A 27,391-nucleotide genomic window follows, 5' to 3' on the forward strand; every position below is an offset into this window, starting at 1 on the left:
CTTGGGTTGCCGCTGGACTGGGGTGTTAGGAATCCATTTGTGCTCTAACAGCCAAAGGAAAGCTTGAAAACCATACAGTCCCTTAAGCTCTCCTGGGACCGGGGGCCAGGGTCACCCTGAGACTTCATGGTGAGAGATCAGACTGGTCCAGATTGGGATGACACCCAGTTTTTCCTTTGCTTATGCCTCAAATCCATCAGCAAAGTGGAGTGGTCTCCTGGAACAGGTCTGCTCAGAATCCCTGATCTCTCTAGGATGGATCGCTCTGGCTTAAGACTGTCAGACTCCAAACATTTGAGCAGCTACTGTAGACAGGGCCTGTGGGGAAGATAAGAAAAAGGCAAAGATGTGCAGAGTGGCTGGGAGAGAAGGCTGGAAGAGAACTAACATGGAGGGCCCCACTTTCCTCCCCAAGCACACGTCATTTTGCTTAGTCCTCATAACAATTCTGTAACCTACAGATCATGATACCCATTTTATAAACTGAAACTCACCAAAGTTAAGTCATTTGCCTCTGTTTATGGAGCTAGGAAATAATGAATCACCACATGAAACATTTCCAGAGATGTCACAAGGCTTCTACACACAGAGAGTAGCCAGTAAGCACTCTGAATTCGGGAAACTCATGGAGTAAGACCACATGGGCTGGAGCAACCAGGGCGGGCTTCCTAGAAAAGTCAGAGGATGAACCCAGAGAAAGAACCAGGAGAGTACTCAGGGCCACATGCTGCTGGGGACAGGGAAGAGACAGGTCTGACGCTGCCACTGCCCTGATAGGTCTCCTCCAGCTTGACTGTCCTTCCATCTGAGCTTCTGTTGCCTCATCTGTAAAACGGAGATAATAACGCTCCAGGGGGTTGTTGTGAGATGAAACAAGATGACATTTGTGAAAGTGCTTCGCCCGCACTTGGCACTTAGTGGAAGCCGAGGAAATGTCAGCTCCTCCCACACCTCCCCCACTCTCCTGGAGCTCCTGGAGCAAACCAGCAGATAGGCAAGCACACCCACAACTCTGAGACAGGCAGGATGTGCCTGAGGGTATAGGGTACCCCAAGGAGGGACCAAGTGCCCCCTCACCAGTGAAGTGCCCTCTGACCAGGCTGTTCCCCTTTCTTGTTCATCTCGGCGCCCCAGCCTTCAGCCTGCCAGCTCACCCCCTCCCCAGTGCCTTCCTCTCAGGTTCACAGTGGGAGCTTTCGAGGCAGGGGGCTCCACCTCCCTTAAGGCCACATGGAACCTACAGAGGGGCAGTCAGGGGCCCAGGCCTGAGGGGTTAAGTCTCAGGTGAAGAATATTCCTTCCAAATCCTGCTCCAGCTTCTGTAAATAACCGATTGGGTCAAGTCAGGATAAGGCCACAGGAGGACACAGGCTGCAGCTACCCAGTTGGTTTCTCCTACCCAGGCTCAGGGCAGCCCCCAATAACACAAGGGCACTCTAAGGGTCTGTAAACCATCACCTACACTTAAAAAGAGTGTGTTATTTACCAGTATCTTCTCCCTGAAAGTTGGAGCTCTTTCCCGGTGACAGCTCAGAGGTGAAATGCCTTGTAAGCCATGCAGCCTGGCTTAAGGGCACGAGGTACATATTTGACAACCAGCCATCCTCTCCCTCACTTCCTCTCAGGCACTGCGTCTGCAGAGACCTGAAAATGGGTGTTTCTGGTCACTGGATGCTGGTTGATCCCAGCCCCTTGCAGCCAACCATGGAACTTCTAGTGCCTGTTGGATTCTGGGGACAGGGAGCCAGAGCAGACACCCCTGGCCCTGCCCTCAAGAAGCCTCCCAGGCCACTAAGCTGAGTCTTCCCTCGGGGTATTCCAGGGCCCATGGCCTCCTTGTTTGAGCGCCTGTTGTTTATCCCTCCCCATGTATCCACTGCAATTCACCCACCACCTCCAGGCCAGCATTTCCAGCTGGAGCCCAGAACCTTCTTCCTGAGCCCAACCTCAGCAGTCCTAGCAGCCCCTTCCCTTATAAACACTGTGCTACCGATGTGAGGGCAGGGCCTGGTCCAAGGAAGAGGACAGGCACAGCCCTGGCTTTGCACTTGAGTGTCTGGACTTGTGACCAATGCCCTGTGGCCATGGCTCTGCGCCCAAGTCCAGAAATGGCTTCTGCCTATTCCTCTGCCCTACCCAGTTAACTCCCTCCCCCCCAATCTCTTCTCCTGTCACCCTCCCCTCCTCTTTCCTGTGTCACCTGGGTCTCAGGTTCAGATGTGCCCCACCCTTGCCCTCAGCGCCTACTGATGAGGCCCACAGTAGTAGCAGCTGCTAGGGACCCTCCCAGCTGTACTCCACACACTTCTCCCAGCTCCCTCTGGCTCCCTTCAGCAATGTCCGTGCTGAAGCCTCCAAGTGTCATGTCTGAGATGGTAATGGTCACAGCAGATAGGCCCAGAATAGGATATAATTTAAGGGCCGGAAGTTGGGCCCTGCCATATACTAGCAGTATGACCTGGGTAAGTACTTGTTCCTCCCTGACACCGCTTTCTCCTCTGTAAAGGAAGCATTAAAAATGTTCCGATGCTCAGCAATAAAAAAGGAATGAGGTTCCGATACGTGCTATAACACGGACGTGTCTTGAGAGCACTATGCTAACTGAAAAAAGCTAGTCACATTCTGTACGATTTTACTTATATGAAGGGTTCAGAAATCCATAGAGACAGGGACACCTGGGTGGCTCAGTCAGTTAAGCGTCTGCCTTCAGCTCAGGCCATGATCCCGGGATCCTGGGATCGAGCCCCGTGTCGGGCTCCCTGCTCAGCAGGGAGTCTGCTTCTCCCTTTCCTTCCACCCTGCTTGTGCTCACTCTCCCTCTCTCTATCTGAAATAAATAAAATATTTATATATATATATATATATATATATGTAAACAACAGTATCTTAATAGTACTTACCTCACAGGGTTGTGAAAAATAGAAATAATGTGTATTAAGTACCTGGCACATACTAGGCACCAAGAAATGACCGTTACTATCGTTGTTAATGTTAGGAGAGCCCTGCCCAGCCTATCACGTGTGGCCTTGACCTTTGAATTCTCAAAGGTGACAGGTCCAAACCCTACCCCCTTCTGTGCCCTTATTACCTGAGGTAGCTCTTTCAGCAGCTGGAAGGAGCTATTTTAAAGAACCCCAAGTCAGAGGAACTAAACCAGATCTGGAGCGCTGACCTTTCCCCTCACCTCCTTCACCACCCAGCTGCCTCTCGTCAAGTGATCAGGCTGTCAACCAAGCTTCAGTAGGGTAAGGTTTCAGGTCAGCTGGGGCCTATAAAGATAGGTGCCAAGCCAGAGGCAGCAGAGACAACAGTGAATGGCGAGGGGGCAACTAGATCCCTGCTGCCAGCTCCTGGGATGGAGCCCTAAGGAGCCCTAAGGAGGCCCTGTGCTTCCCCTACCCTGGCTGGACTCACAGGTAAGACCCCATTCCCCATCACCCCCCTCCTCCTCCATGTTCTGCCCTTCACGGCAGCCTACATAGAGCAGCCAGGAACTGACGGAGAGCACTAGCCTGGGATCACTACAGAACTGGTAGATCTCACTCCTCCCCCACCGAGTCAAGAGGGGGAACTGCAACCCCGATGAGGGGGCACTGTGGGGGATACGCTGTGGAGGCTTTGCCAGGAGGGTGAGATCAGGCAGGGCATCTCAGAAGGGGGTCCTCTGATCCCTGCTTCCGAGCTGCCATGGAGAACAGATTCCCAGCCCAGACTTGAATCGGGATCTCTGGCACTGAGGGCCTCTGAGAATCCACTCTGTAAACAAGCAGCTCCAGGGATCCTGAGCTCTCCCTGAAGTGTGAGCCTCCGGACGGTGGCACAAACTGCAATTCTGGCCCCATCCCTTCTGTCTTATGACTAGCTGAAGCCCTCAAAGCCTGAGGTCCCTTGTTTATGAAGTGGGAATCATTGTGACAACTACCGTAGAGCCGTATAAAGGACTGAATTAGTCAATACCTATAAAGCCCTCAGCACCGTGCCTCATGCAGGAAGCACCGAGCAGACATTAATGGGGCACCAGGGTGGCCATGTAGCTGGAACATTCCATCCCTCAGGCGCCCCAATGGAGCTACAGAGAGAAGAGCTCTGCTCTCAACTTCCCCTTTGCCACTGGCAAAGTTCTGCTGGCTGCTAGATTTCCTCAAGTATCAATTCAGGAGACTGGAGTCAAGAGGGAAGGGAGGCGGGAAGCCGCGGCCTCAGGGCAGCCCCTACTTGAGTCTACCATTGTGGCCTCCCTCTCCACCACAACTTGAATAATGAAAGTTCTAGAGCCCCCTGCCACAAGGTATGGCTTTTGACTTGAGTCCCTGCCCGTCCATTCTGGCTCCCATGGGTGGCTCAGGACTGCATCTGGAACAGGCTCCGGCTTCACCCATGGCCACTGCTCTTGCCTGAGTTCAGGCCCCAACACCTCTTGCTGCACCATTCCAACAGTCTCCTCGCTGGCCTCTCCCCTTCCAGTCCAGCCTTGATGTTTGCACCAGCATACTCTGAACTGGTCTGATGGTGTCATTCCTCTACTCGAGAACCACAAACCACTCCCCATTCTCTGCTAGATTAAGTACAGCCCTGGTACTCCAGACCCTCCACCAAAGAACACTGTGGGCTTCTCTGATTTCATTTCCCATTTCTCCACTTCAGCAAGTGGGGTTCCTTGGTCATCTGGTCTTCCCTGGGCCCCTCGAGCCCTGGGTCATCCCTGTACCAGGCTACCCAGAGAAGCAGGATAAGTACACCCTATCCCTGCCTTTGGGGCCCCCTATCTAGGGGGGAAACGAGGCAGTTAATGAGCTAATCAACAAGGAGGTGTGGGACCAGAGGCAGGGGCAAAGGAGTTTCTTGACAACTCAGCCTCCCCCAATCCTCCCACCTAACCCCCAGGCCAGGGGAAAACAGGCTTCCCCAGGGAGACCCAGTCCGTGAGACAAAACCCATGAAGTGTTCCCTGTGGGCCCAGGTACATCACAAATCCTCTGCACCAGGGGGCTAAGACCAGAGAATGCCTCAGAGTCCCATAGCCCTGGTGGGAATCCCACTTCCGCCCACCGTGTGACCTCTGACAGGTCATTTCATCTGCCTGGGCCTCAGTTTGTAACTCTGCGTGTGGAGTAAAAATACCTAACTAGCAGGATTCTTCTATTAGAATCTGAGTGGCTACCAAAGGCTTTGAAGAAAAGATACTGCTACAACCAGTAAGAGACATTAGAGAACATGACCCCCAAGGGCCTCCCTAGCTCTGAGCTAGGAGGAATCACCAGATTCCTGACGTTGGAGCTCTGAGCAGTCCAACTCATGTCAGAGAAGGGGAAAGGCTGGGGAAATGCCAGGACTTGGAACAGGAGAGGCAGCTGCTCACACATACACCTGCACATGCCCTCCGGCCCCAGACAGAGCCTCCCTGCTGGGAACTGAGCCCTGCTGGCAGCTGCCGGTCTTCTGTAGGCAAAGGAAAATGGGAAGGAGGCAAGTGGGGGACAGTGTTCCCCTAGCATGCTGCAGTCTGTCCCCTCCACCAGGCTCAGGTCCATGGGCACCAGGGCCTCCACACCACCACCCCTAGGACCCAGATCCTTCTTGAACCCTCAGGGAAGCAGTACAGAAAAGCAGGAAGACAGGCTGTGGGAGGAACACTGCAGAGGAAGCCCAAGGTCTGGCTGTGTGGCACACACAGGTCTCAGCCTTTCAGGCCATTTTCTTCATCTGCCAAGCTGGGCAGTGATGCCCACCCAGCCTTCCTCACCACGCTGTTGTTCTGTATGCTTAGCACTTAATTCTCTAGATGGGTTTGCATATAATTCATTAACTGCAAAGGGCTTTGAATGCCCTCAATAAAAAAGACAAGGTCTGGAAACCCATACTACTGTACCCACTGGGGTCCCTAGGTGAATGGTAAAGGGACCTCATCGCCATCAGAATTCAGTTGAGGTTCTGTGCCTTTAAACCAGTCTCTCTCCACCTTAAGCCTCTTTTTCTCATCTGTAAAATGGATATAAATGCTGCCCTGCCTTCTTTCCAAGGTTGTTTTGAGCTTAGTATAGCAGAGTGAACCAGGCTCTGACACCAGTGGCTGGTAACACTCAGCAAGCTAATGTCTCAAAGCCCTGGTTTGCTCATCCAGAAGTAGGGGAAAGGAGCAGCTAGCTCTCAGGAAAGGTGTGAGAATTCAGTGGGATTGTGTGTAAAACTCTACTGGGAGGGCCTCACAGCCAGGTGGTCATTTTCTCCTCCTACCTGAATCCATGCCCTAGACTCTCACACTAGCTCATGCCCTTCCCTGCATCTGGAACACCCTTCCTGCTTCAGCTGCCAAAATCCCACCCACTTTTCAAAGCCTAACTTATGTAACCCTCCTTCCACCCTCCACCATGAAATGGTTCTTATTCCACCTCACAAACAAAAGAGGGGGTTCCCCCTCCTTTGAGTCCCTTCTTGGGGCTTCCCTCCCCCTGACATTGGTCCAACCTATCTTGCACTAGTTCTTTGCGGACGTGTCTGATGCCCCCGCAAGACTCCTTGAGAGTTCCTTGTGGGCAAGTCCCACAGATTGTTTTTGCTCATCCCCGGATTTCCTGGAATGTCCAGCACAGAACCTAGCAGGAGTTGGGGCTTAGGGAGTCCACCAACCATGGCAAGGGCTTTGGACTTTGTTCTGAATAAGTGCTCTTCCCTGCTCGTTCTCTCCCTCTCTCACTCATAAATGAATAAAAATCTTTTAAAATAAATAAAAGCATCCCCTTCCTCTGGGCATAATTTAAAAGTTGTCCCATCATACTATGACCCAGGCCTCCAGAATGGGAGCCAGTGGCTGGTGAGTTCCAACCTCAACCCTTCCTCCTCCATCCCACCTCCTTAATTCCCTCGCTAATTCAACATCTATCAGCAAGCTCCTTGAAGGCCAGGGCCAAACCTGGCTCACTCCATATCTTTCCTTCCCTAGTACCTACTATAGTGGTCAAGAAATAATCCGATCATTAAGATAATCACGTATAGTTTAGCCTGAATAGAACATCAGTTTCTTCTTAAGAGCAGGCTCTTTAGGAAAAGGTGGCAGCAAGCACAGGAGTTTAGGTGCCATGTAGGTTGAGGGGACAGCACAGAGAGAACCAGGGTTCTAGATGGCAGTACTGAAAGAAGACTTCGGTGGTCACCCTTACCTTTTGGCATCCAATTTATCATTGGTGAGCAGGTAATATATTTTTCTCATTTACCCAGGAGAAGTCAAATGACATAGCCACGTTCCCACCACCATTAGTAAGCCATGAAGACTGGGCAGGAGTTCAGGTCTCCTCACCACAGGACCAGAGTTTTTATTGCGCCATAAGGAAGGGGACATACACTGTGCCCACCTCGCAACTCTGTGGGGCTGGCTGCGGCTCCAGGGGTGAGGACACTGAAGAATCCAGGATCCCACCACACCAGGGGTATGTGTGAGTTGGGTGCCAGGGGGTGTGACCTGCTAAGAATGGCATCAGCGCCAAAAGCCGGATGCACAGAAGTCCAGGTTATAAGAATGCAGGGCTGCCCGTGACAGGCGTGCCAGGTTCCCAAGGTAACCCCAGCTAAACCAGGGCCTTCGGATGTGAACGTGCCCCTGCTCAGCCAGCAGTAGGACGGGTGCAGGCACGAGCGCACACGGGGAGAGGGGCACATTCTCTTGACCCAAGGCCGATCCTTCTCTGTCTGAGAAGCCCGTTCTCTACAGCTGAGAAGGGATGCCCTCAGAGGTGTGAGGGGGAAAGGGCATGAGCTGGGCCAGGCGGAGCAGATGCCACTGCCCCCAACATTAGCAGCGGGACGCTCTGTAGCCCCCTCTCCCTAGGAGCCGTGGGGAGGCAGAGCAGCAGGGGAGCCCAGGACCAGTCTCCCTCCCTCCTCCAAAGCAGAACATCAGCCCCAGGAATCCCACAGTGTTGGCAGGAAGCGTCTCTAGTCATAGATTAACAATCTTTAGTGACAGAGGAGGAATCACAGGCTGGGAAGGATTTCATTTTAAGTATAGTAAGAGTATATTCAGGCAGCCTTGCAAACAAATAAGCTTTCACCCAAGATAACTAACAGCTTAGGTAAGTCACGAGGCACATTTATATTGTGGATTTGGGACAGACGGACTTGAAGTGGAGAGACTTGGTAGGCCCAGGGAGCAGCTTGATGCAGGACAAGGAGGACAGGGTTGTAGGGTAGAGTCAGAATGAGGGCTGGTCACTGCCTGAGCCTCAGTTTCCTCCTCTAAAGGATGAAGATCCACCTGGTCGGTGGAGAGAGGAGGGGAGTAGGGGAGGATCGCAAGAGAGAAGGGCTGGGAAAGTGACCTGTTCTTATAAGCCAAATCCACACAGCTAAGCAGAGCAATGCCCAGGCTTTTCTCTTACTAAAGCTTCTCCTAGTGCTGAAAGGAGCTTGGAGACAGGTCCGGATGGCCCAAGTTCCATCTGCCTCCTCTGGCCTGTCTCCTGCAGCCTCCTCCCTGCACTAAATCTCAGGACTGCAAAGCGGCCTCTCTCCTTAGACCTCTGCTGGGCCCTGGAGGGGCCAGGCCGAACCTTCAGGGACCATGGTTGGACTAAAACCTTCAGAGGTACCTCCCACCACAGCTGTGAAATTCCTGGGGGCAGGCACAGCGGCCTGTTTTGCTGATCTCCTCACCTTTCCACTGGACACAGCCAAGGTTCGCCTGCAGGTAGGTGCTTTTTGGCAAGGGTCACTGTTCAGATCAAAGGAGGGACTGAGTTCTCCACTCCAGCACCTCTTGGTGTGCCGGCCTGGTCTTCCTCACACAGGAAGTGGGCAGGCCACTCACTCCACTGTTCACAACCCCGCCCACCATCACCCAAGACAAAAGCATCTTGGGTCCTTGGGCCCTTCACGGCCTCACCCTACTTTGTAAACCCTGGAGTGTGAGTAAAAGTAACTGTGTGACCTTGGGCAGACCACTGACCACTCGTTGTGGGAAAAACAATCTGCCCTCCATTTGCTTTGAGGGCTGAGCCCCACACCACGTGTAACGGTTCTTGAGCGATACGCTGTGCACGAACCTCAGCCGTTTTTACTGGGAGGTGATGCTGTCATCCTGCTTGTGCTCGAGAACCAGCCCTGGACAGGTCCCTCTGCACACAGCCCCCCTGCCCGCCTCCCAGCTCCTCACGCCTCTGCTGGGATGTTCCTCAGATCCAGGGGGAGAACCAGGCCACCCAGGCAGCCCAGAGACCCCAGTACCGCGGCGTGCTGGGCACCATCCTGACCATGGTGCGCACCGAGGGCCCCCGCAGCCCCTACAACGGGCTGGTCGCCGGCCTCCACCGCCAGATGAGCTTTGCCTCCATCCGCATTGGCCTCTACGACTCTGTCAAGCAGTTCTACACCCCCAAAGGATCAGACCGTGAGTGCCTGGTATCCTGTAGACACCAAGGGGGTAGGCAGAAGCGGACTGCAGGCTAGCGGGTCAGAGATGAGGGCAGTACGGACTCAGAGGCAGAGCTGGGGCGTAGGAGGCTGGTCAGAGACGCTCACGAGGAGACTGAGCCGCTGTCAGGAACCTGAGCCTAGCAGAAGAGGCAGGCATCAGGCAGGGGCAGCTCCACAGAGCACAGCATCCAGCCCGGAGAAGTGCTGGGGGGCAGAGCACTGACCCACTCTCTCTCCTCCTCTCCAGACTCGAGCATCACTACCCGGATTTTGGCAGGCTGCACCACAGGGGCCATGGCAGTCTCATGCGCCCAGCCCACGGATGTGGTAAAGATCCGGTTTCAGGCCAGCATACACCTGGGGGCCGGGAGCAACAGGAAATACAGTGGGACAATGGATGCCTACAGGACCATCGCCAGGGAGGAAGGGGTCAGGGGCCTGTGGAAAGGTAGGTCCGGACTCCAGGCACGGAGGGCCGTGGGCAGAGCATGCCTTACCCCTGAGCTAGGACAGAGAACCGAGCAAGGAGGGAACTCCCAGCAGGGTATATTCCAGTGATTCTGTAAGAACATCCCAACCAAAACTACCACACTGACCTGCCACAGTGCCCCAAATTCGGGTCCGTTCGTCAACCCCTCAGCATGTGCAGGTTGCTGTGAGGGAGACAGAAATGAATAGAGGATACCTTCCATACCCGCATGGCTCTCTCACAGACAAAGAGAGGAGATGAGACATGTCAGGGAGCAGCCACTCCACAGGGCAGGATACGTGAGGTTCACGCAGAGGTACACGGCCAGAGGCATGAGAGGCCGTGCGGGCTCCAGGGGGAAGGGGATGCATAAGCAGACCCTCCAGGCTCCGTGGGCTCTAGGAGTGTGGAGATGGGAGGGAAGGGCTTCCCCAGCAAAGTTCTATCTGGGGGGACTATAGGGCCTGGAGAAGAAACAGAGGCCAGTGGAGGAGGCAGCTGTTAGCTGTCGGGGACAGGGAGTTGTGATGAGGACGGGCTTCCTCAGGAGTAAGGCTTCCGGGTTCCCTATGTGTCTGAGTGGAGGCCACCTTGACAAATGCTGGAATCTCTCCCACCTGCAGACCAGGGTTCATACAAATACTTGCAGAAGAAACAGTGACCCAGTGAAGGTTAAGGACAGGACACCTGGGTCACAGCCTGATTTGCTCTGTGTTCTCCCAAAGCCCAGCCCTCATCTGTGTTATCAGCGGCTGGGTCTTGAAGCTCTCCTGGAGTCTTCCAGGGCTAGCTTCTGTCACTGCTCCAAGAGTCTTGCCTCCCTCCTCCAAAGAAAGTCTTCCTTGCCTGGCTTTAGCCAGGTCTCAGGCAGGCATATTTTAATTTTGATAGATAATGCAGATTATTCTCCAAAATGTGGCTGAAACAAACATAAGAGGGCTTCTCTGTTTTTTGTCTCTGAGGCGGACATGGATAATCTAAGAGTTAACCCCAGAGAGGAAAGGGTGGAATCTGCTCAACTGAGGCAGGCTCCTCTGAGACCATTGGAATGGAGCATTCTGCCCCCAAACTGGGCCTGTGGCCTTGCAACCAGGGTGTCCACATCTATTTTTCAATCATCAGCCCCCTCTCCATCCTTCACAGGAACTTGGCCCAACATCACAAGGAATGCCATTGTCAACTGTGCTGAGATAGTAACCTATGACATCATCAAGGAGAAGCTGCTAGACTATCACCTGCTCACTGGTGAGGCCCTGGGCTCCATCCAGGGAGCTGCCCTCCCACAGCAGGAAGGGAACCCGGAATTCCACAGAGTGGGCACCATCAGAGGCAACTGGGTGTTAGAAGAAGCAGAGAAAGGAGCAGTGCCCAATAAAAATGCCCGGTACAGGAGTGCCTCTCTACTTGATAGATGGGGTGCTGCCCAATTCATGACTCACCTCATAATGCCAGTTAGATCTTTAAAAAATGCCCAGTCCATCATTGTGGAACCCAGAGCCCTGGATTCCAGCCTAGCACTTCCCACCGTGCATCTTTAAGCAAGAGTTGCCTTCTCTGACTTCATTTTCTTCTAATGAGATCCCTGGGCTGCGCAGCCTTTCAACTGTGGGACAGCCCTGTTCTATTTTGCGAGTCCTGTGAGAGCTTTAGAAAGCACTATCCTTACACTCAGGGAGTTCCCAGTTTAGTGAAGACAAATGATGACTCATGTGGAACAGAAACCAAGCGCACTGCCGTCTCATGGCTCCATACTTGTTCCTCCCTTCCCTGCTACAGACAATTTCCCCTGCCACTTCATCTCTGCCTTTGGAGCCGGCTTCTGTGCCACAGTGGTGGCCTCCCCAGTGGACGTGGTGAAGACCCGGTACATGAACTCGCCTCCAGGCCAATATCGCAGCCCCCTGGACTGTATGCTGAAGTTGGTGATCCATGAGGGCCCCACAGCCTTCTATAAGGGGTGAGCCTCCCCCTCCTGCCTCCAGCAGCCCCTCCCAGAGAACCTGGGCTTGTTTCCTTCCCTCCTTCCTTCTTTCCTTCCTTCCATGCATAAGGTGCCTACCATGGGTCCACATGGTGAACAGCACAGATGTAAATGCCACAAAGGACAAATATAAAGAACTATGTATGAAAGTTAAAAAAATAATAATAATAAGGTGGACCAAATCTGATTTGGAGAGTCAGGGGAGGCTTAACTGAGAAAAAGAAGTCTAGGCATAGGTCAAAGTGCTGTCTATCCCCAAACTTATTGGGCAAGGGAGAAGGAGGGAAAGGTGGTTGGTAGTCCTGAGACTTCTCCAACCCACGGTCATAACTATGGATCACCATTGATGGCAGCCAAAATGCCCAACACATGTCATGTTTTCTTGCTTCTGTGTCTGCTTTTACCATTCGCTCTTAACGGAATGCCTTTCCCACCTCACGCACATGCTCTAAGTCTTAGCCATGCTTCAGAACTAGTTCAAATGCCACCTCCTCCCCAACATTCTCAGCTATAAATTTTTCCTCCTCCCTGTGACCTTCAGCAATATGTTCTTGATAGCATTTTTATGGTATTTACCATCTCCTCCCTTGTGTTATAGGATTTGTAAGTTTAAATTATCCCGCATGCTAGATCACAAGCTGCTCCTTGAAGCCAGAACTGGTGGCTTATACGTCTTTCACCTCCCTAGCCAAAAGCCAGCACTCAATAATGTAGGTTATTAACAATCACCATGACCGCTAAGTCACGAAGTACGAGGCCTTACTCAAAGCACTTTACACAGATTATCTCAACAACTCCCTGAACTGGGCAGTATTCTCCACATTTACCGAGGAAGAAACTAAGACTCAGAAAGGTCAAGTGACTTACCCAAGATCACAGACTTAAAATGTGAGAGCCATGGCTCTAGCCCAGATCATCAGATGCCACCCCACATGTCATCATCCGTCCCACTGCCAAGCTCTTGGCTTGGCCCACACACCTCCCCCCACTGATGCCTTCAGCAGATAGTTTTCAGGTACCCAACATTAGACTGGACCCAACAAGCAATCTGGCTCTCAACCCTGCAAGTGAGGGTTAAAACTTTTCCAACTGTCAGAATGTTCTTTTCCTATAAGTGCTTCTGTCATTATAATCATCAGCAGTAGCCACCTGTCTCAGTTTATTCTTTCACTTGGAAAACATTTACTGAGCATCTCCTGTGTGCCAGGCCATGTGCTTTCCTCAAAGAGCAGCAGACACAGGTGACATTTGTGGAGCATTTACGGATACTGGGCACTGCACTGTATGCTATACATTAACTCATTCAATCCTTCACAACTCTATGAGGTAAATACTGTTATGGTCCTCATTTTACAGATGAGGACACTGAGGCTTAGAAAGATTAAGCAACCTGTCCTTGGTCCTGAAGCTAGAAACTGATAGAGCTAGGGTCTAAACCCAGGTCGGACGCCGCAGTTCACATTCATTGCCCCAGCGCTATTCTCCCTGGGAAGCCTAGGCTGAGGGTTCTGGAGAGACCTTGGTATGAGGCTATGGTGCCCAAGCTGAGTCCTATAGAGCCAAGAGCAACCAGCCAGGCAAGAAGGAGAGCAGTGGACATTCCCAGGCAGAAGGAGCAGCTCAGACAAAGGCATGGAAGCAAGTCTGGCAGGAGAGGAGAGGACCAGCAGGGGATTCGCAGAGAGAGAAAGGCTGAAGAGGGAGCAGGGCCAGGTCCCAGGCTCCTCCCTGAGTCTGAGGTGGGGACTGTCTCCCAGCTGTGCTATCACAGGACAGGCAGGCTCTCTGGAGATTAGCTAAAGTTGGTGTCACCCAGTCTTCACCCTTTGGTGTGCCAGCTTCTAGGTGCCCTAGTAGGGCCTCCTCAGGGATGGCCCCTCAGCATGTAAATGATTCCAGAAATACCCAGCAGCAGGGTGGAGTCAGGTAGTTTTAGTTGAGCTCCTTAACTGCCCTGGGCTTCAGTTCCTTTTTTTTTTTTTCTTTTTCTTTTTTTTTTTTTTTAAGATTTACTTATTTATTTGAGAGAGAGAGCACACGCACGTAAGCGGGGGTTGGGGCAGAGAGAGAGAATCTCAAGCAGACTCCCCACTGAGCACGGACCCTGACTAGGGGCTCCATCCCATGATCCCGAGATCAAGACTTCAGCCAAAACCAAGAGTCCAATGCTTAACTGACTGAGCCACCAGGTGCGCCTGGGCCTCAGTTTCTAAAAAAGAAACCTGGCAACCATCATAGCTACCTTACAGAATTGTGGGAATTAACTGCCTAACACAGAACCTGGCTCAAAATGTGTTTTCTCTCCTTTCCTGACCCCTGCTTCTGCCTAAATTCCTTCAGCAGAGAGGGAAAAGCCTGAACAGATCTCAGAGACTGCTTGTGACTAACAGGAGCCTAGGTCCTTTGGCACTAACACTGTGAATGGGGGGAGCATTGGAGATCTGTTTGGGACTCTTAGTCCACTCCACCTCATGTTTTGGTTGTTTCTCTCATCAGATTTACACCATCCTTTTTGCGTTTGGGAACCTGGAACGTGGTGATGTTCGTGACCTATGAGCAACTGAAACGGGCCTTCATGAAAGTCCAGGTGCTACGGGAATCTCCATTCTGAATAAAGCATGGCCACTGGGTACTTAACTGGAACAAGAACCAGTGGGCCCAGGCACACACAAACCCACACATGTTTACAGAACTGTTTACTTGCTGCTGAGTCAAGAAATAGAAGAAGAGGAAAGATTCTGGTCTTCCGTGCTTTGTCTTAAGAACATATTTGTTTTGTGCTGACAAGATGGAAATTAAATTATATTAATTTGGGGGACCCATGATGTTGGATGCCTAACATTTAGGCAAGAGAAAATAAACCAAAACATCCATTTGGATAAAGCAAAAGTTTGCAAACCTATGTTCTCTACAAAAACAATCTGATTAGATGGTAAGTTGTAAACAGGAAAGACTGTGAGCATGGGACAGCAGTGGCACACGATACTTGGAAATCAGCTAAGGAGTTTGGAGGGACGCTGCCAAAGCAACATAGCTGTGACTGTAGCCTTTGGCTAACCGTGGATCATCAGCCATATGTGTAATGTGCCTGCTATTTCGAAGCCATTGGGATTCTAGAAAATATGAGACCCAAAAAAAAAAAAAAGAGAGAGAGAGAGAGAAAACCTGGAACCTGTGCCAAAGGAACATTTCGGGGCCAGCATGAGGCTGAGATTCATAACTGTTTCCTGATGACGCTGGAGAATCAAGAAGGCAGACTCCATCTTCTCTCCTGTAAAATGGGAGTAATAATTCCCTCCCTCTTCTCTCACCAGGGATGTTATGAGGATCAAGTGACAAGGCGGACATGAAAGCACGTTATAAAAGCAAAAGCTCTGATATTTACAAATGTAAATATAAGCACAAGGCCTTGGGAAAGATTTTCTCAGGACAGTGAGGAACTGCCAGGGAGGTTTTTGAAAAGTTGAAAGGTTGTCTAGAGGTTAGACCAAAGGAGCCAGGGTCTGGGGGGCCAGGGGTGACAGAGAATGGTGTGCACCCACAGAAACCCCACTCCCACGCAGCCCTTGCTTCCCAGCTGGACTGTGAGGCCCCTGAAGGGTGCCCAGCTTGGGGAAAAAGAGGTAGATGTCAGGCTGACAGCCTAAAGTAGCAGGACTCAGAGGTTTTGGGGAAATTATTGTAATTCAATAAAGGATGTAGGAACGAGAACAGCTTTTTTTTTTTTTTTTGCCTTCTCCTTCTTGGACAGAATGGCCCCTTCTCACCAGGATTCCTGTTTGCTGGGGCTGGGCCTTTGGCCCCACATTCTCCTACTGCCTTCAGCCCAGTCTAGCTGCTCTGCCTTTTAGGGCCTTTGGCTTTTCCATCTGAATGTAAAAGGTGGGCTTGAACCAGACAACCTCCTTCTAAACTTCACTGGAGCTCTTTTAGGCTGATCATGAGGACCCAGAATGTTGGTCCTGCTTTTTAGCACCCTATGGGATGTTAATAATAGAACTGGGTTCAAATACCCCCTCCCCTCACCTTACCAGAAACCTAACCACCAGGAATCCTAGTACCTCAGTGTCCTAGCAGAGAAGTGGAAATAACAATCCCCCACCTTGCAGAAGGGGTCAGCAAGGTCATCCCTGCCTCTGCACTCGGACTCCCCCACATCCCTGAGGAAAAAGCAAATGTCCACTCACCCTTAGCACTTTCCTAAATTTAAATTATAATTTGAGATTATCAATATGTACAAACTGGAAAGTCCAAATAAAAGCAAAAAAATTAAGATTATTTTTATTTAATGTCTGGTTTGACTTTCAAATAAAACTCATATTTAAAATTTTCTCTTTCTTTTGACTTGACTGGCATGTGCAAATCATTCTTAAACTCCTGGACTCAGTTTGTAAATTCCTAGGGCCAGGAACTACATCTTCCATGAATTTCCACATAGCAATATATTTTTTAAAAGATTTGTTTATTTTTGAAAGATAGAGTGCAAGCAGGGGAAGGGGGAGGGGCAGAGGGAGAAAGGGCAGTCTCAAGCAGACTCCCTGCTGAGCGAGGAGGCTAACAGGGCTGGATCCCAGAACCCTGAGATCATTACCTAAGCCAAAATCAAGAGTCGGCCGGGTAAGCAAGTGAGCCACCCCTGCGCCCTCTCATAGCAATACTAACACATCCTCTACCCAGAGCGAACTATTCAGATGATGATACCGAAAGAGAGAGAGGATCAATTCTAAGAGCTATTTTGACTGGGAGCAGCACCTTAGTGACCTCTGAGTCCAGGATTTTGAAGAAAGGAAAGCAAGATTGGTGGGAGGTCTTCTATAGTTTCCTGGGCAAAATATTAGATCTCCTTCCCCACTTTTTAAAGACAGAGGTTGAACCAAATGACCTAAAGCTCTCAAGTTCAGTGATTCTAAGAACTGAAACAGCTTCCTCTAAGCCACAGCATGCAAGCCCTTCCCAGTTCTGGCCCCCCAATTTCTGCCACAAGGAAGTCAGGGATGAGATCTTGCAAAATGGTCAGACCACCAGCTGAGGCCCACACAGGGAAGCTGGCTTCTTAGCTCTGGGCACCAATCCCCCACAGCACACCCACAGACACCTACTCCATCAAGTCATTAAGAGGACATCTGCTTTAGGGCTCCTGGGTGGCTCTGCCAGTTAAGTGTCAACTCTTGACTTCAGCTCAGGTTATGATCTCCGGGTTGTGAGATTGAGGCCCATGTCAGGCTCCTTGCTCAGCAAGGAGTCTGCTTAAGATTCTCTCTCTCCCTCCCCCTCTGCCTCTTCCCCTTCCTGCAAGCGCATACTCACTAACTCTCTCTCTCAAAAAAAGAAAGAGGAAATCTGCTTTTCTCAAACTCTTCTAGTGTATCAAGCAAAAATGACACAGTTCTGGCCCCATCTCAGTCACATTAGTGACATAACGGATAACTGACTTCACATAAATCTTCTAAGTAAAGGTAATATTTCTTAAAGGAATACTTTATTCAGAAGAATGAATGTTAAGGAACTTTATCTCTATAGATGAGTTAATTTGTGTCAGGACACTCTGAAAACTGCTGAGTGCTATACAGAGGAAAGCATTCATTGTACATACAGTGTAAGCCACACATTGTACTGGGTGCTGAGATGAACAAGGCCAATCCTCGCCTTCAAGCAGCTCATTGAGGTGGAGGGTTGGGGGCAGGAAGGACAAATAAGCCATACGGAGTGATAAAAGCCACACTGGAGATCTGCATAAGGCACTAAGAGCAGGGACACAGATTAGGGACACCTGACCTGGTCTGGGGGCCAGGAAGCTTCTTGAAGGAAGACACCTAAAGGACAAATAGGAGTTAACTAGGCAAAAAGAGGGTGGGTAAAGGTCATTCTAGGGAGAGGAAATAGCTTGTGCTAAGGCCCAGAAACCAGGCAAGAACAAGGGGCATCCAAGTTTTGCCAGTGGTATGACTGGGTTGTAGACCTAAAGGAAAGCAAGGAGAGAGATGGGGATCAAGAGGAAACCAGGGACCCTGAAAAGCTGTAGAAGCTACATATTATGAACTGAATGTTTGTGTCCCTCCAAAATTCACATGTATTAGATGAGGGCATAAGGGTGGGAACCCCATAATGGGATTAGCATCCTTATAAGCAAAGTAAGAGAAACCAGAGCACTCTTTCTCTCTCCACCATGTGAAGACACAGTGAGAAGGCTTCTGCAAGTCAGGAAGAGGGGCCTCACCAGGGAACCAGATTGGCAAGCACCTTGATCCTGGACTTCCCAGCCTCCAGAATACGAGAAATAAAGCCCTGTTGCTTAAGCCACCAGTGTATGGTACTTTGTTATGGCAGCCCAAGCTGACTGAGACACCACATTAAGGAGTTTGGAGTATTCTGAGGGTAATGTGGAGCCATTGAAGTGTTTTGTTTTTTTAAGATTTTATTTCTTGGGGCACCTGGGTGGCACAGCGGTTAAGCGTCTGCCTTCGGCTCAGGGCGTGATCCCGGCGTTATGGGATCGAGCCCCACATCAGGCTCCTCCGCTATGAGCCTGCTTCTTCCTCTCCCACTCCCCCTGCTTGTGTTCCCTCTCTCGCTGGCTGTCTCTATCTCTATCAAATAAATAAATAAAATCTTTAAAAAAAAAATAAAAAAAAATAAGATTTTATTTCTTTATTTGAGAGAGGGAACATGAGCAGGAGTGGGGGGGCTGCAGAGGGAGAAGCAGACTCCCCACTGAGCAGAGAGCCCAACATGGTGTCGATCCCAAGCCAAACCCAGACGCTTCACCAACTGAGCCACCCAGGTACCCCACCATCCCGCCACTGAAGTGTTTTAAGTAGGGAATGACTAGCTGCACTGTAAAGAATGAATTAGCGGAATGGCCTCTGGTCGTAGGAAGATGAGGCTGTTGTTGAAACCCAGGCAAGTGTAGTAAAAGTGGGAGCTGAGTGAACGGATAGTAATAATATCAATAGTCCTTGGAAAGATTCAATTTGTACATAGCGGTAAGAAAAGAGAAGGATGAGAGTCACATGTTTTAAACAACATAGAAATATCCTCAGTAATATTCCTAGCAAATTATTTTCTGGTCCCTGAACCAAATTGCTTGGGTATTAACAGACTCACAATTTCCAGCTCTGCCTAGGAGAAAGCTTTCTGATAATGAACCAAAGGCACAGATCTTGTACCATTTATTGCTTTGCCCACTTCTGTTATCTCTTAGACATATGCTGGGTCTGACACACATGGGAAACTTAGGTGCTCCTCTGACAGAGTCCCACAGCTCTGGTTACACTGCGTTTACCTGCCTGGCAGTCCCATGAGCCTGTAAATTCTTTGCAGACATGCATGGGGTCATGTTTACGATTGTATCTCTCATCCTTAGCAGAGTGCCTAGGACATTGTAAAATGAATGGGCTATGAATTTTTAGTTAATTTTAAAATATATATATAATATTTACCATCTCCTAATTGAACATAATAAAAAAATTATCATCTTAACCATTTTTAAATCTACGGTTCAGTGGTATTAAGTATATTCATACTGCTATGCAACCATACATCCCCAAAACTCTTTTTTTCATCTTGCAACACTGAAACTCTATTCCTATGAAACAGTAATTCCCCATTTCCCCTTCCCCCAGCTCTCTGCAACCATCCTTCTACTTTCTGTCTCTATGAATCTGACTACTCCAGGTACTTTGCACAGTCATATCATATTTATCTTTTTGGTTTTTTTTTTAATATTTTATTTATTTATTTATTTATTTATTTATTTATTTTTTTTAAAGATTTTATTTATTTATTCGACAGAGATAGAGACACAGCGAGAGAGGGAACACAAGCAGGGGGAGTGGGAGAGGAAGAAGCAGGCTCATAGCGGAGGAGCCTGATGTGGGGCTCGATCCCACAACGCCGGGATCACGCCCTGAGCCGAAGACAGACGCTTAACCGCTGTGCCACCCAGGCGCCCCTAAGATTTTATTTATTTATTTGACAGAGAGAGAGACAGCCAGCGAGAGAGGGAACACAAGCAGGGGGAATGGGAGAGGAAGAAGCAGGCTCCCAGGGGAGCAGGGAGCCCAATGTGGGGCTCGATCCCAGGACCCTGGGATCAGGCCCTGAGCCAAAGGCAGACGCTTAATGACTAAGCCACCCAGGCGCCCCCGTATTTATCTTTTTGTGACTGGCTTATTTCACTCAGCATAATGTCCTCAAGGTTCATCCTTGTTGTAGCATGTGCCAGAATTTCCTTCCTTTAAAGGCTGAATCATATTGCATTATATGTATATACCACGTTTGGTTTATCCATTCCCCTGCCAGTGGACACTTAGGTTGCTTCTACCTTTTGGTCAATTGTGAATAATGCTGCTATGAACATGCGTGTACAATATCTCTAGACCCTGTTTTCCATTCTTTTGGGTATATACCCAAAAATATAACTGCTGGATCATATGGTCATTCTATTTTTTATTTTTTGAGGAATCACCATATTGTCCTCCACAGTAGCTGCATTCTACATTCCCCCCAACAGTGCACAAGGGTTCCAATTTTTTCACATTCTTACCAACATTTATTTTCCGTTTTTTTATCATAATTCTCCTAACGGGTGTGAGGTGGTATCTCATGGTGGTTCTGATTTGCATTTCCTTAATGATGAGTGATGTTGAGCATCTTTTCGTGTGCTTATGGGCCATCTGTATGTCTCGTTTGGAGAAATGTCTATTCAAACCCTTTGCCCAATTTGAATTGGGTTGTTATTTTTGTTAAGGAGTTTTAAGAGTTCTCTACCTATTCAGGATATCAATCTCTTATCAGATATGTGATTTGCAAATATTTTCTCCCATTTTGTAGGTTGCTTTTTATTCTGTTGCCTGAGTCCTTTCATACACAAAAGTTTTTAATTGTCATGAGTTCCAATTTGTCTATGTTTTCTTTTTGTGCCTGTGCCTTTGTTGTCTTACCCAAGAAATCATTGCAAAATCTACTGTTGTGAAGCTTTTTAGTGGTGGTTTTTTTTCCTAAGAGTTTTCCAAAAGGTATTTGATTCATTTTGAGTTAATTTTTGTAACTGGTATTAAGGAAGTGTCCAAGCTTATTCTAAATTGAGTAAATTTTTAAAAGATCAAGAAAATCCTTCCCTGAAATATAGCTTTTCTGTTGGGAACCAAACACAGTGAATAATCTATTTCTGCAGGGGTGGAAATCTCTTGGGAATATGAGTATACATGTGAATTCATGTAAATGGAATGAGTATTGACCTCATAACAAAAACTAAAGCTAGAATCCCAGCTGTGATACTTAGTAGCTATGTGACATAGGTCAAATTCTTGGTCTCTCTGAGCCTCAGTTTCTTTATCTATAAAATATGGTAAATAATTTGGCCAAGAGCTATGGCTTTGTCACCTAAAAATGGTGAACTTTGTAGGAAACAAACTGGATTCCCATGCATTGCTGGTGAGACTGTACTCTGGTACAGCCATTTTGGAAATTTTGAGCTTCTTAAAATGTTAAATATACACCTACCATCTCATCCAGCCATCCTTCTCTTAGGTATTTACCAAAGCGAAATGAAAGCATATGCCCACAAAACACTTGTACATGTATGTCTGTAACAGCATTATTCGTAATAGCCCAAAACTATAAACAGTTCAAATGCCTATCAACAGCGGAGAGGACAAACACAACATTCATTATCACTACGATAGAATACTACTCAGCAGTAAAAAGGGAACAAGCTACTGATACACATGTCAACATGAATGAACCTAAAAATTCATTATGTTGGGGCACCTGAGTGGTACAGTCGGTTAGGTATCCAACTCTTGGTTTGGGCTCAGGCCTGACTTCAGGGTTATGAAATCAAGCCCCACGTCAGGTGCCATGTTCAGCATGGAGTCTACTTAAGACTTTCTCTCCCTCTACCCCTCCCCCTTCTCTAAAAATAAATAAATAAATAAATCTAAAAAAAAAAACAGAATGGGGGCGCCTGGGTGACTCATTCTGTTAGGTGTCCAACTCTTACTTTCAGCTCAGGTCTTGATCTTAGGGTGATGATATCAAGGTCTGCGTTGAGCTCCATGTTAGGCATGGAGCCTAATTAAAAAAAAAAAGTAAAAAAAATTATGTTAAGTAAAGGAAGCTAGACACCAAAGATTACATTCTATTTATATGAAAATTTTAGAAAATTGGGGTGCCTAGGTGGCTCAGTTGATAAAGCATGTGAATCTTGATCTCAGGATTGTAAATTCAATGGCCATGTTGGGTGCAGAGATTATTTAAAAACAAATTCTTAAAAGCATTTTAGAAAATTCAAAACTGTAGAGACAGAAAAAACCAGTGGTTAGCTAGGACTGGAGACTGGAGGTGAGAGAAGGAAATGACTACAAATAGACACAACAGAACTTCTGGGGCTGATGAATTATAGTAGTTGCTGCACAACTGTATAAATTTACTAAGAATTAATTAAACTGTAAATTTAGCAACAGGTGAATTATATGGTATTTATTTATTTTTTTTTAAAGATTTTATTTATTTATTTGACAGAGATAGAGACAGCCAGCGAGAGAGGGAACACAAGCAGGGGGAGTGGGAGAGGAAGAAGCAGGCTCACAGCGGAGGAGCCTGATGTGGGGCTCGATCCCGTAACGCTGGGATCACGCCCTGAGCCGAAGGCAGACGCCCAACCGCTGTGCCACCCAGGCGCCCCGAATTATATGGTATTTAAGTTAAACCTCAGTAAGGCTGTAGTTGAAAAGGTTATGCCCTAGTTCATGGCAGTACTATTGTAATAGGCAAAAACTGGAAACAACATAAATGCCCATGAACAGTAGAATGGATAAGTTGGATATATTCATATGATGGAATACTATACAGCAACGAGAATTAAAGAACTACAGCGTCACGTAACTTGGATGAAACTCTCAAACATAATGTTGAGTGAAAGACACATAATAGGGGTGCCTGGGTGGCTCAGTCAGTTAAGAGTCTGCCTTCAGCTCAGGTCACGATCCTGGGTCCTGGGATCAAGCCCCACATCAGGTTCCCTCATCAGCGGGGAGCCTGCTTCTCCCTCTGCCTGCTGCCCCCCCCACTTGTGCGCTCTCTCTCTCAAATAATAAATATAATCTTAAAAAAAAGACACATAGTAGTACATAATGCATAATTCCATTTACATGATGTTTAAAAACAGGCAAAACAAATATTTGGTGTTAGAAGTCAAGATAGTGGTTATTCTTTAGGTGAACAATGATAGTGGGGTGTTAATTATTTTTTTTATTTTAATTTTATTTTTTCCAGCTTTACTGAGGTATCACTGACAATGTTAATAATGTTTCTTGAGGTGTGTTCTCATTATACAAGGGTGTTCACTTTTTGAAAGTCTATCATGCTGTACACTTATTGTTTGTGCACTGTTTCAGATCTATGTTACACTTCAATAAAAAGTTTACTTTAGGGGCACCTGGATGGCTCAGTTAAGGGTCTATTAATTTCGGCTCAGGTCATGATCTCAGGGTGGAAAGATCGAGCCCTGAATCTGGCTCCATGCTGGGTGTGGAGCCTACTTAAGATTCTCTCTCTTTCTCCCTCTGCCCTTTCCCCCACTGAATGCATGTCTCTCTCTTAAAAAAAAAAAAAAAAAAAAAAAGTTTACTTTAAAAATGCACTTAATTTGAAAAAGAGATCACTGGTGATCTCTGAAAAGCATGCGTGCGTGTGTGCCTCTGCGTATCTCTGTGTGTCTTTGTATCTGTGTGTATGTGTGAGTGTGTTTGTATATGTAGGGATGATGAGAGGAGCTGGCCAGGTGAAGACCTGAGGAAGTGTTCCAGGATAAGGAAACAAGCAGTCCACAGGCCCTATGAGAATGAGCTTGGCATGTTCAGAGAACAGGAAGACGACTGTGTGTGGCTGGCATAAAGTGAATGAGATGAATGTGAGATCATTCCTTTATTCATTCATCAAATATGTAAGAGTTGTGCCAGAGGCTAAGAAGTCAGAGGACAGCCAATTGTTTGGAATGTGTGGCAGAGAAAGGAAGGAAGGGAAAAAGCCACTGTAGAAGGGGTAGGAAAGGACACCTGGGTGGCTCAGTTAAGCAGCTGCCTTCGGCTCAGGTCATGATACCAGGGTCCTGGGATCAAGTCCCACATCGGGCTCCTTGCTCAGCAGGGAGCCTGCTTCTCTCTCTCCCTCTGCCGCTCCCCCTGCTTGTGCTAGCTCTTTCTCTCTCTGTCAAGAAAATAAATAAAATCTTAATAAAAAAAAAAAAAGAAGAAGAAGAAGAAGAAGTGGTAAGAAAGTCCTGAGGGTTCCTTTCCATTTACACACATACACACACACACACACACACACACACACACGGTAGAAGTAAGGAAAGACTGAAGATGAGGTTAACAGATTGCAGAAACAAGATCCTAGAGAAAACAGAAGAGGATAGAACAATGGGGTAAGGTGGTAGGGATCACTCTGGAATGGATATGGAAAAGCTAGAAATAAAACAGCCAAAAAGGCAAACATTTTGAAATGGGGAGAAGCAAAATGAAAGCATTCTCCAATCTTCCCACTTAAATTTCAGGAACGGTCACATAGGAAAGTCGGTTAGGGCCTAGAGAGTTATTTATAAAAAAGAGATCTTAAAAGCTCTTTCTTTCTCCCTTAAAATATAATTTAATGAAGAAACTAGGTCCTCTGATGCACTCCTAACACTGTTCTCTGTTGTCTGCCTCGCTGAGCTAGCTGTCTGGAGCCCTCACCACGGGGAAGCCTGGGGAATTCCACAGTGTAAGGCACCAGGCCTCTAGTGGGCTCCCCCCAACTGCCCCAGGGCCCTCACAACATAAACATGGAGCTCTACATGGGCACATCACCCACAGAGCAAGCTGAGAGCCAAAATGCGACAAGGTCTTTAAAATTCACAGAGAAAACATGCAAACTAGGTTGTCCCCTACAGATATCTACCGTCAGTTATGATACAGAAATATAAACATGTCAAGAAAGATGAATGCAAATACTTTGAGGAGCTATTATACTCTAGATTGTTTCATGCTGTACCTTTACCATTTATTGGATATTGTGGACCTGAGGATAATACCATTTTTGAATCATGCTGAGATCACAGAGGACATTTTGAAAAATGCGAAGAGTTAGGCTTCATTGTCCAGTTTTACTAGAGCTGACTGTCTATGTTTTCTTGGCATTAAAAGATAGTAGTACATTCATATTATGAATCAGTATAGATCATCAAATTTTTTCTTTTTGAAATTTGGAGGAATGATCACATCTTCTACCAATAAGGCCAGTAAAAAATTCCACGGAGACATGGTAGGGAGTATGAACTGGTCAGATCACAAAGATGACATAAAGATATGCATTTTGCCTGAGAAATATACTATAGTTAAGATCATTGATTCAGGTCCTCAACTCTCTGGATTACTAGATTATAATGTGGTACACAGTTTATATAATTAAGGATTTATTTATTTGAACATATCAATCTCTGATGACAATTTCATTCTCTTGAAGGTTCTGTAATGAATTGAGTGCAAGATGACTAGGTGATTACTTTGAAACTATTATTTCTTCCAATAGATAAGCACACTAATGTTGCTGAGCTTGCAAATGTCCTTGAGATACACTTATCATTGGTTAAGAATGATGTTTCCATGTATTTCTGATTGGGCTTTGTGCATAAGAAAAGACAAGTAATAAATCTGGATCAGCTTCATTATCATGGTGGAATGTGCCTTCTATAAACAAATTTAAAAGTACTTTATATCTACAAAAGATATTCTTATCATGGCATGGTGAAGAGAGTAGGAGACCTGAACAAGAAGCTTTGTCAGCTCTGATAAGGATACTAGGTCCAGCTGATCCAGCCTGCGTAAGCACCTGGGATCTGTCTAAAGGATACGCAAAGATATCACTTTCCTATTTGATTCAAACTGTACCTTTCTAATAATGGGAAATCTTTCACCAAAAGTTGACAAACTCTCACATGAGTCTCTGGACAGCTTCCTTACAGAATTAGAAAAGATTCTAAACACTTAGGAAGAAGTGTGGACTACAGAAATATTTTGATCAGGCACTTACGGAAACACAATAGTGTCTCTGCATCATAATAACAACCCAATTATGGCTTTCTTCTGAATCTCTTACATTGTAAAAGCTTTCCTGATTTGAATTCTATGACTTGTAGCAGACTTCTAAACAAAAATTACAAATTGCTTGTTTCCATGGCTCCTCTCACTAATAGATCCAGCCCATTAGCAGTAGTACTGCTCTGCATTTTAGACCCATTATCCAGAAGTCACCACCCCGAAGTCAAATCCCCATTTTTATTACTCCAAAAGTATAAGACTTCAAAAACGGTCAGATATATTTCATGGTCATTATTAAGCACTAATAATGTCTTGGAGTCCTAAACCTGAAGTAATTCCTACTTCACACATGCTCAGATATTGAATGATGAGAAGGGAGAAATTTTTCCCATTTGATAAAACTACAAGGAGAGTAACGAGTCATGTCAATACGGGTGTTCATAAGGCATTGCAAACATTCAGGAACAAAATGGGCTTGCAGGGATTTCTGTCGTTATGTCACCATATTGTACACTTCTTAACAACCTACAAACAAAACTTGGTGAGGTTTCTGAGNCCCCATATTGTACACTTCTAAACAACCTACAAACAAAACTTGGTGAGGTTTCTGAGAAGAAAGGAGAACCTGATTTAACTTTCGGCTCAGAGCAAATGAAAAGTACAGAATCATTTGAAATAGTCACTGAGGAAGCAACTACAGATTGAACAACAAACAAAACTCTGATGTTGCCACAACAGAAACTGACTGGTTCCCCCTTGAGCGGTGCTTTGAAATTCCTGTTTAGCTCTGAATTAAATGAGAACATTCTTAGGAAAACTGCTACACAGAACCTTCGCAGAGAAGAAAGCCTTCAAAAACTCCATTCAAAACAAGCAAGCAAACAACTCCGTTCCATCAGAGAAAACTCTGTCTACATGTCCTTAATTGTTCATTCATTCTAGGAAAGAGCTTTAACACTGGATATCCACGCTGAAGCCAGTTTTTCAAGTTTGTTTTACCATCTTATGCTGGTATGGAAGTCCAGCTTCCTGCAAATAATGCAGTATTTCGAGTCACAGAATCTTATCAATTTTATCAGAATGGAATAGAGAGTCACCCTCCTCACTCCTCACTGCTAACCCTCACTTGCAGTAATTTGATAACATTTGTTATTCACACTTGCTGTTTTTTTTCTTTCTCAAAGTTAGGTTTATAGTGCCAGTCACTAAAAAGCATCCTGCTGGTGTAGCTATACTATCCGTAAAGGATGTTCAAAGTGTGTTGTAGTGTAATTTGGGAGACATTTAATATTACTTGGAATCTTGCCGATTATAGCACATCCTAATGCAACAAAGAGCTGTTTATATATATATATTTTTTTTAATTAATTTATTTGACAGAAAGAGATTGAAAGCACAGGCAGGGGCAGCGGCAGGCAGAGGGGGAGGGAGAATCAGGCTCCCCGATGAGCAGAGAGC

At 47.2% G+C, this 27,391-nt stretch overlaps 1 protein-coding gene, 1 long non-coding RNA gene and 1 pseudogene across 4 annotated transcripts; 2 read left to right on the top strand and 1 right to left on the bottom strand.

Annotated features, from left to right (window-relative positions):
- Positions 1 to 114: 114 nt before the first annotated feature.
- Positions 115 to 11,656, bottom strand: LOC117803367. 2 transcript variants are annotated; one of them, XR_004627157.1, is made up of 5 exons: positions 11,314 to 11,656; positions 10,002 to 10,058; positions 1,487 to 1,644; positions 495 to 825; positions 115 to 318 (listed from the first exon to the last, which is right to left on the bottom strand). It is a non-coding gene; the product is annotated as an uncharacterized LOC117803367 (long non-coding RNA). The 2 variants fall into 2 exon arrangements; XR_004627158.1 differs by lacking the exons at positions 10,002 to 10,058; positions 11,314 to 11,656 and adding an exon at positions 8,647 to 8,772.
- UCP3 (uncoupling protein 3) lies at positions 8,553 to 15,000 on the top strand. Of its 2 annotated transcripts, XM_019795391.2 has the most exons (6): positions 8,553 to 8,680; positions 9,169 to 9,379; positions 9,653 to 9,853; positions 11,018 to 11,119; positions 11,651 to 11,831; positions 14,352 to 15,000. In XM_019795391.2, exons 1-6 carry the CDS (start codon positions 8,555 to 8,557, stop codon positions 14,464 to 14,466), a joined length of 936 nt encoding a protein of 311 aa, XP_019650950.1. In that variant the 5' UTR covers positions 8,553 to 8,554; the 3' UTR covers positions 14,467 to 15,000. The 2 variants fall into 2 exon arrangements, with proteins under 2 accessions (XP_019650950.1, XP_034522247.1); XM_034666356.1 differs by lacking the exon at positions 11,018 to 11,119.
- Positions 15,001 to 24,220: 9,220 nt separating this feature from the next.
- On the top strand, positions 24,221 to 27,184 carry LOC100480057 (annotated as a pseudogene).
- Positions 27,185 to 27,391: the final 207 nt, after the last annotated feature.

This window comes from Ailuropoda melanoleuca, chromosome 8 (genome assembly GCF_002007445.2).
Source record: "Ailuropoda melanoleuca isolate Jingjing chromosome 8, ASM200744v2, whole genome shotgun sequence".
Taxonomy (NCBI): Eukaryota; Metazoa; Chordata; class Mammalia; order Carnivora; family Ursidae; genus Ailuropoda; species Ailuropoda melanoleuca.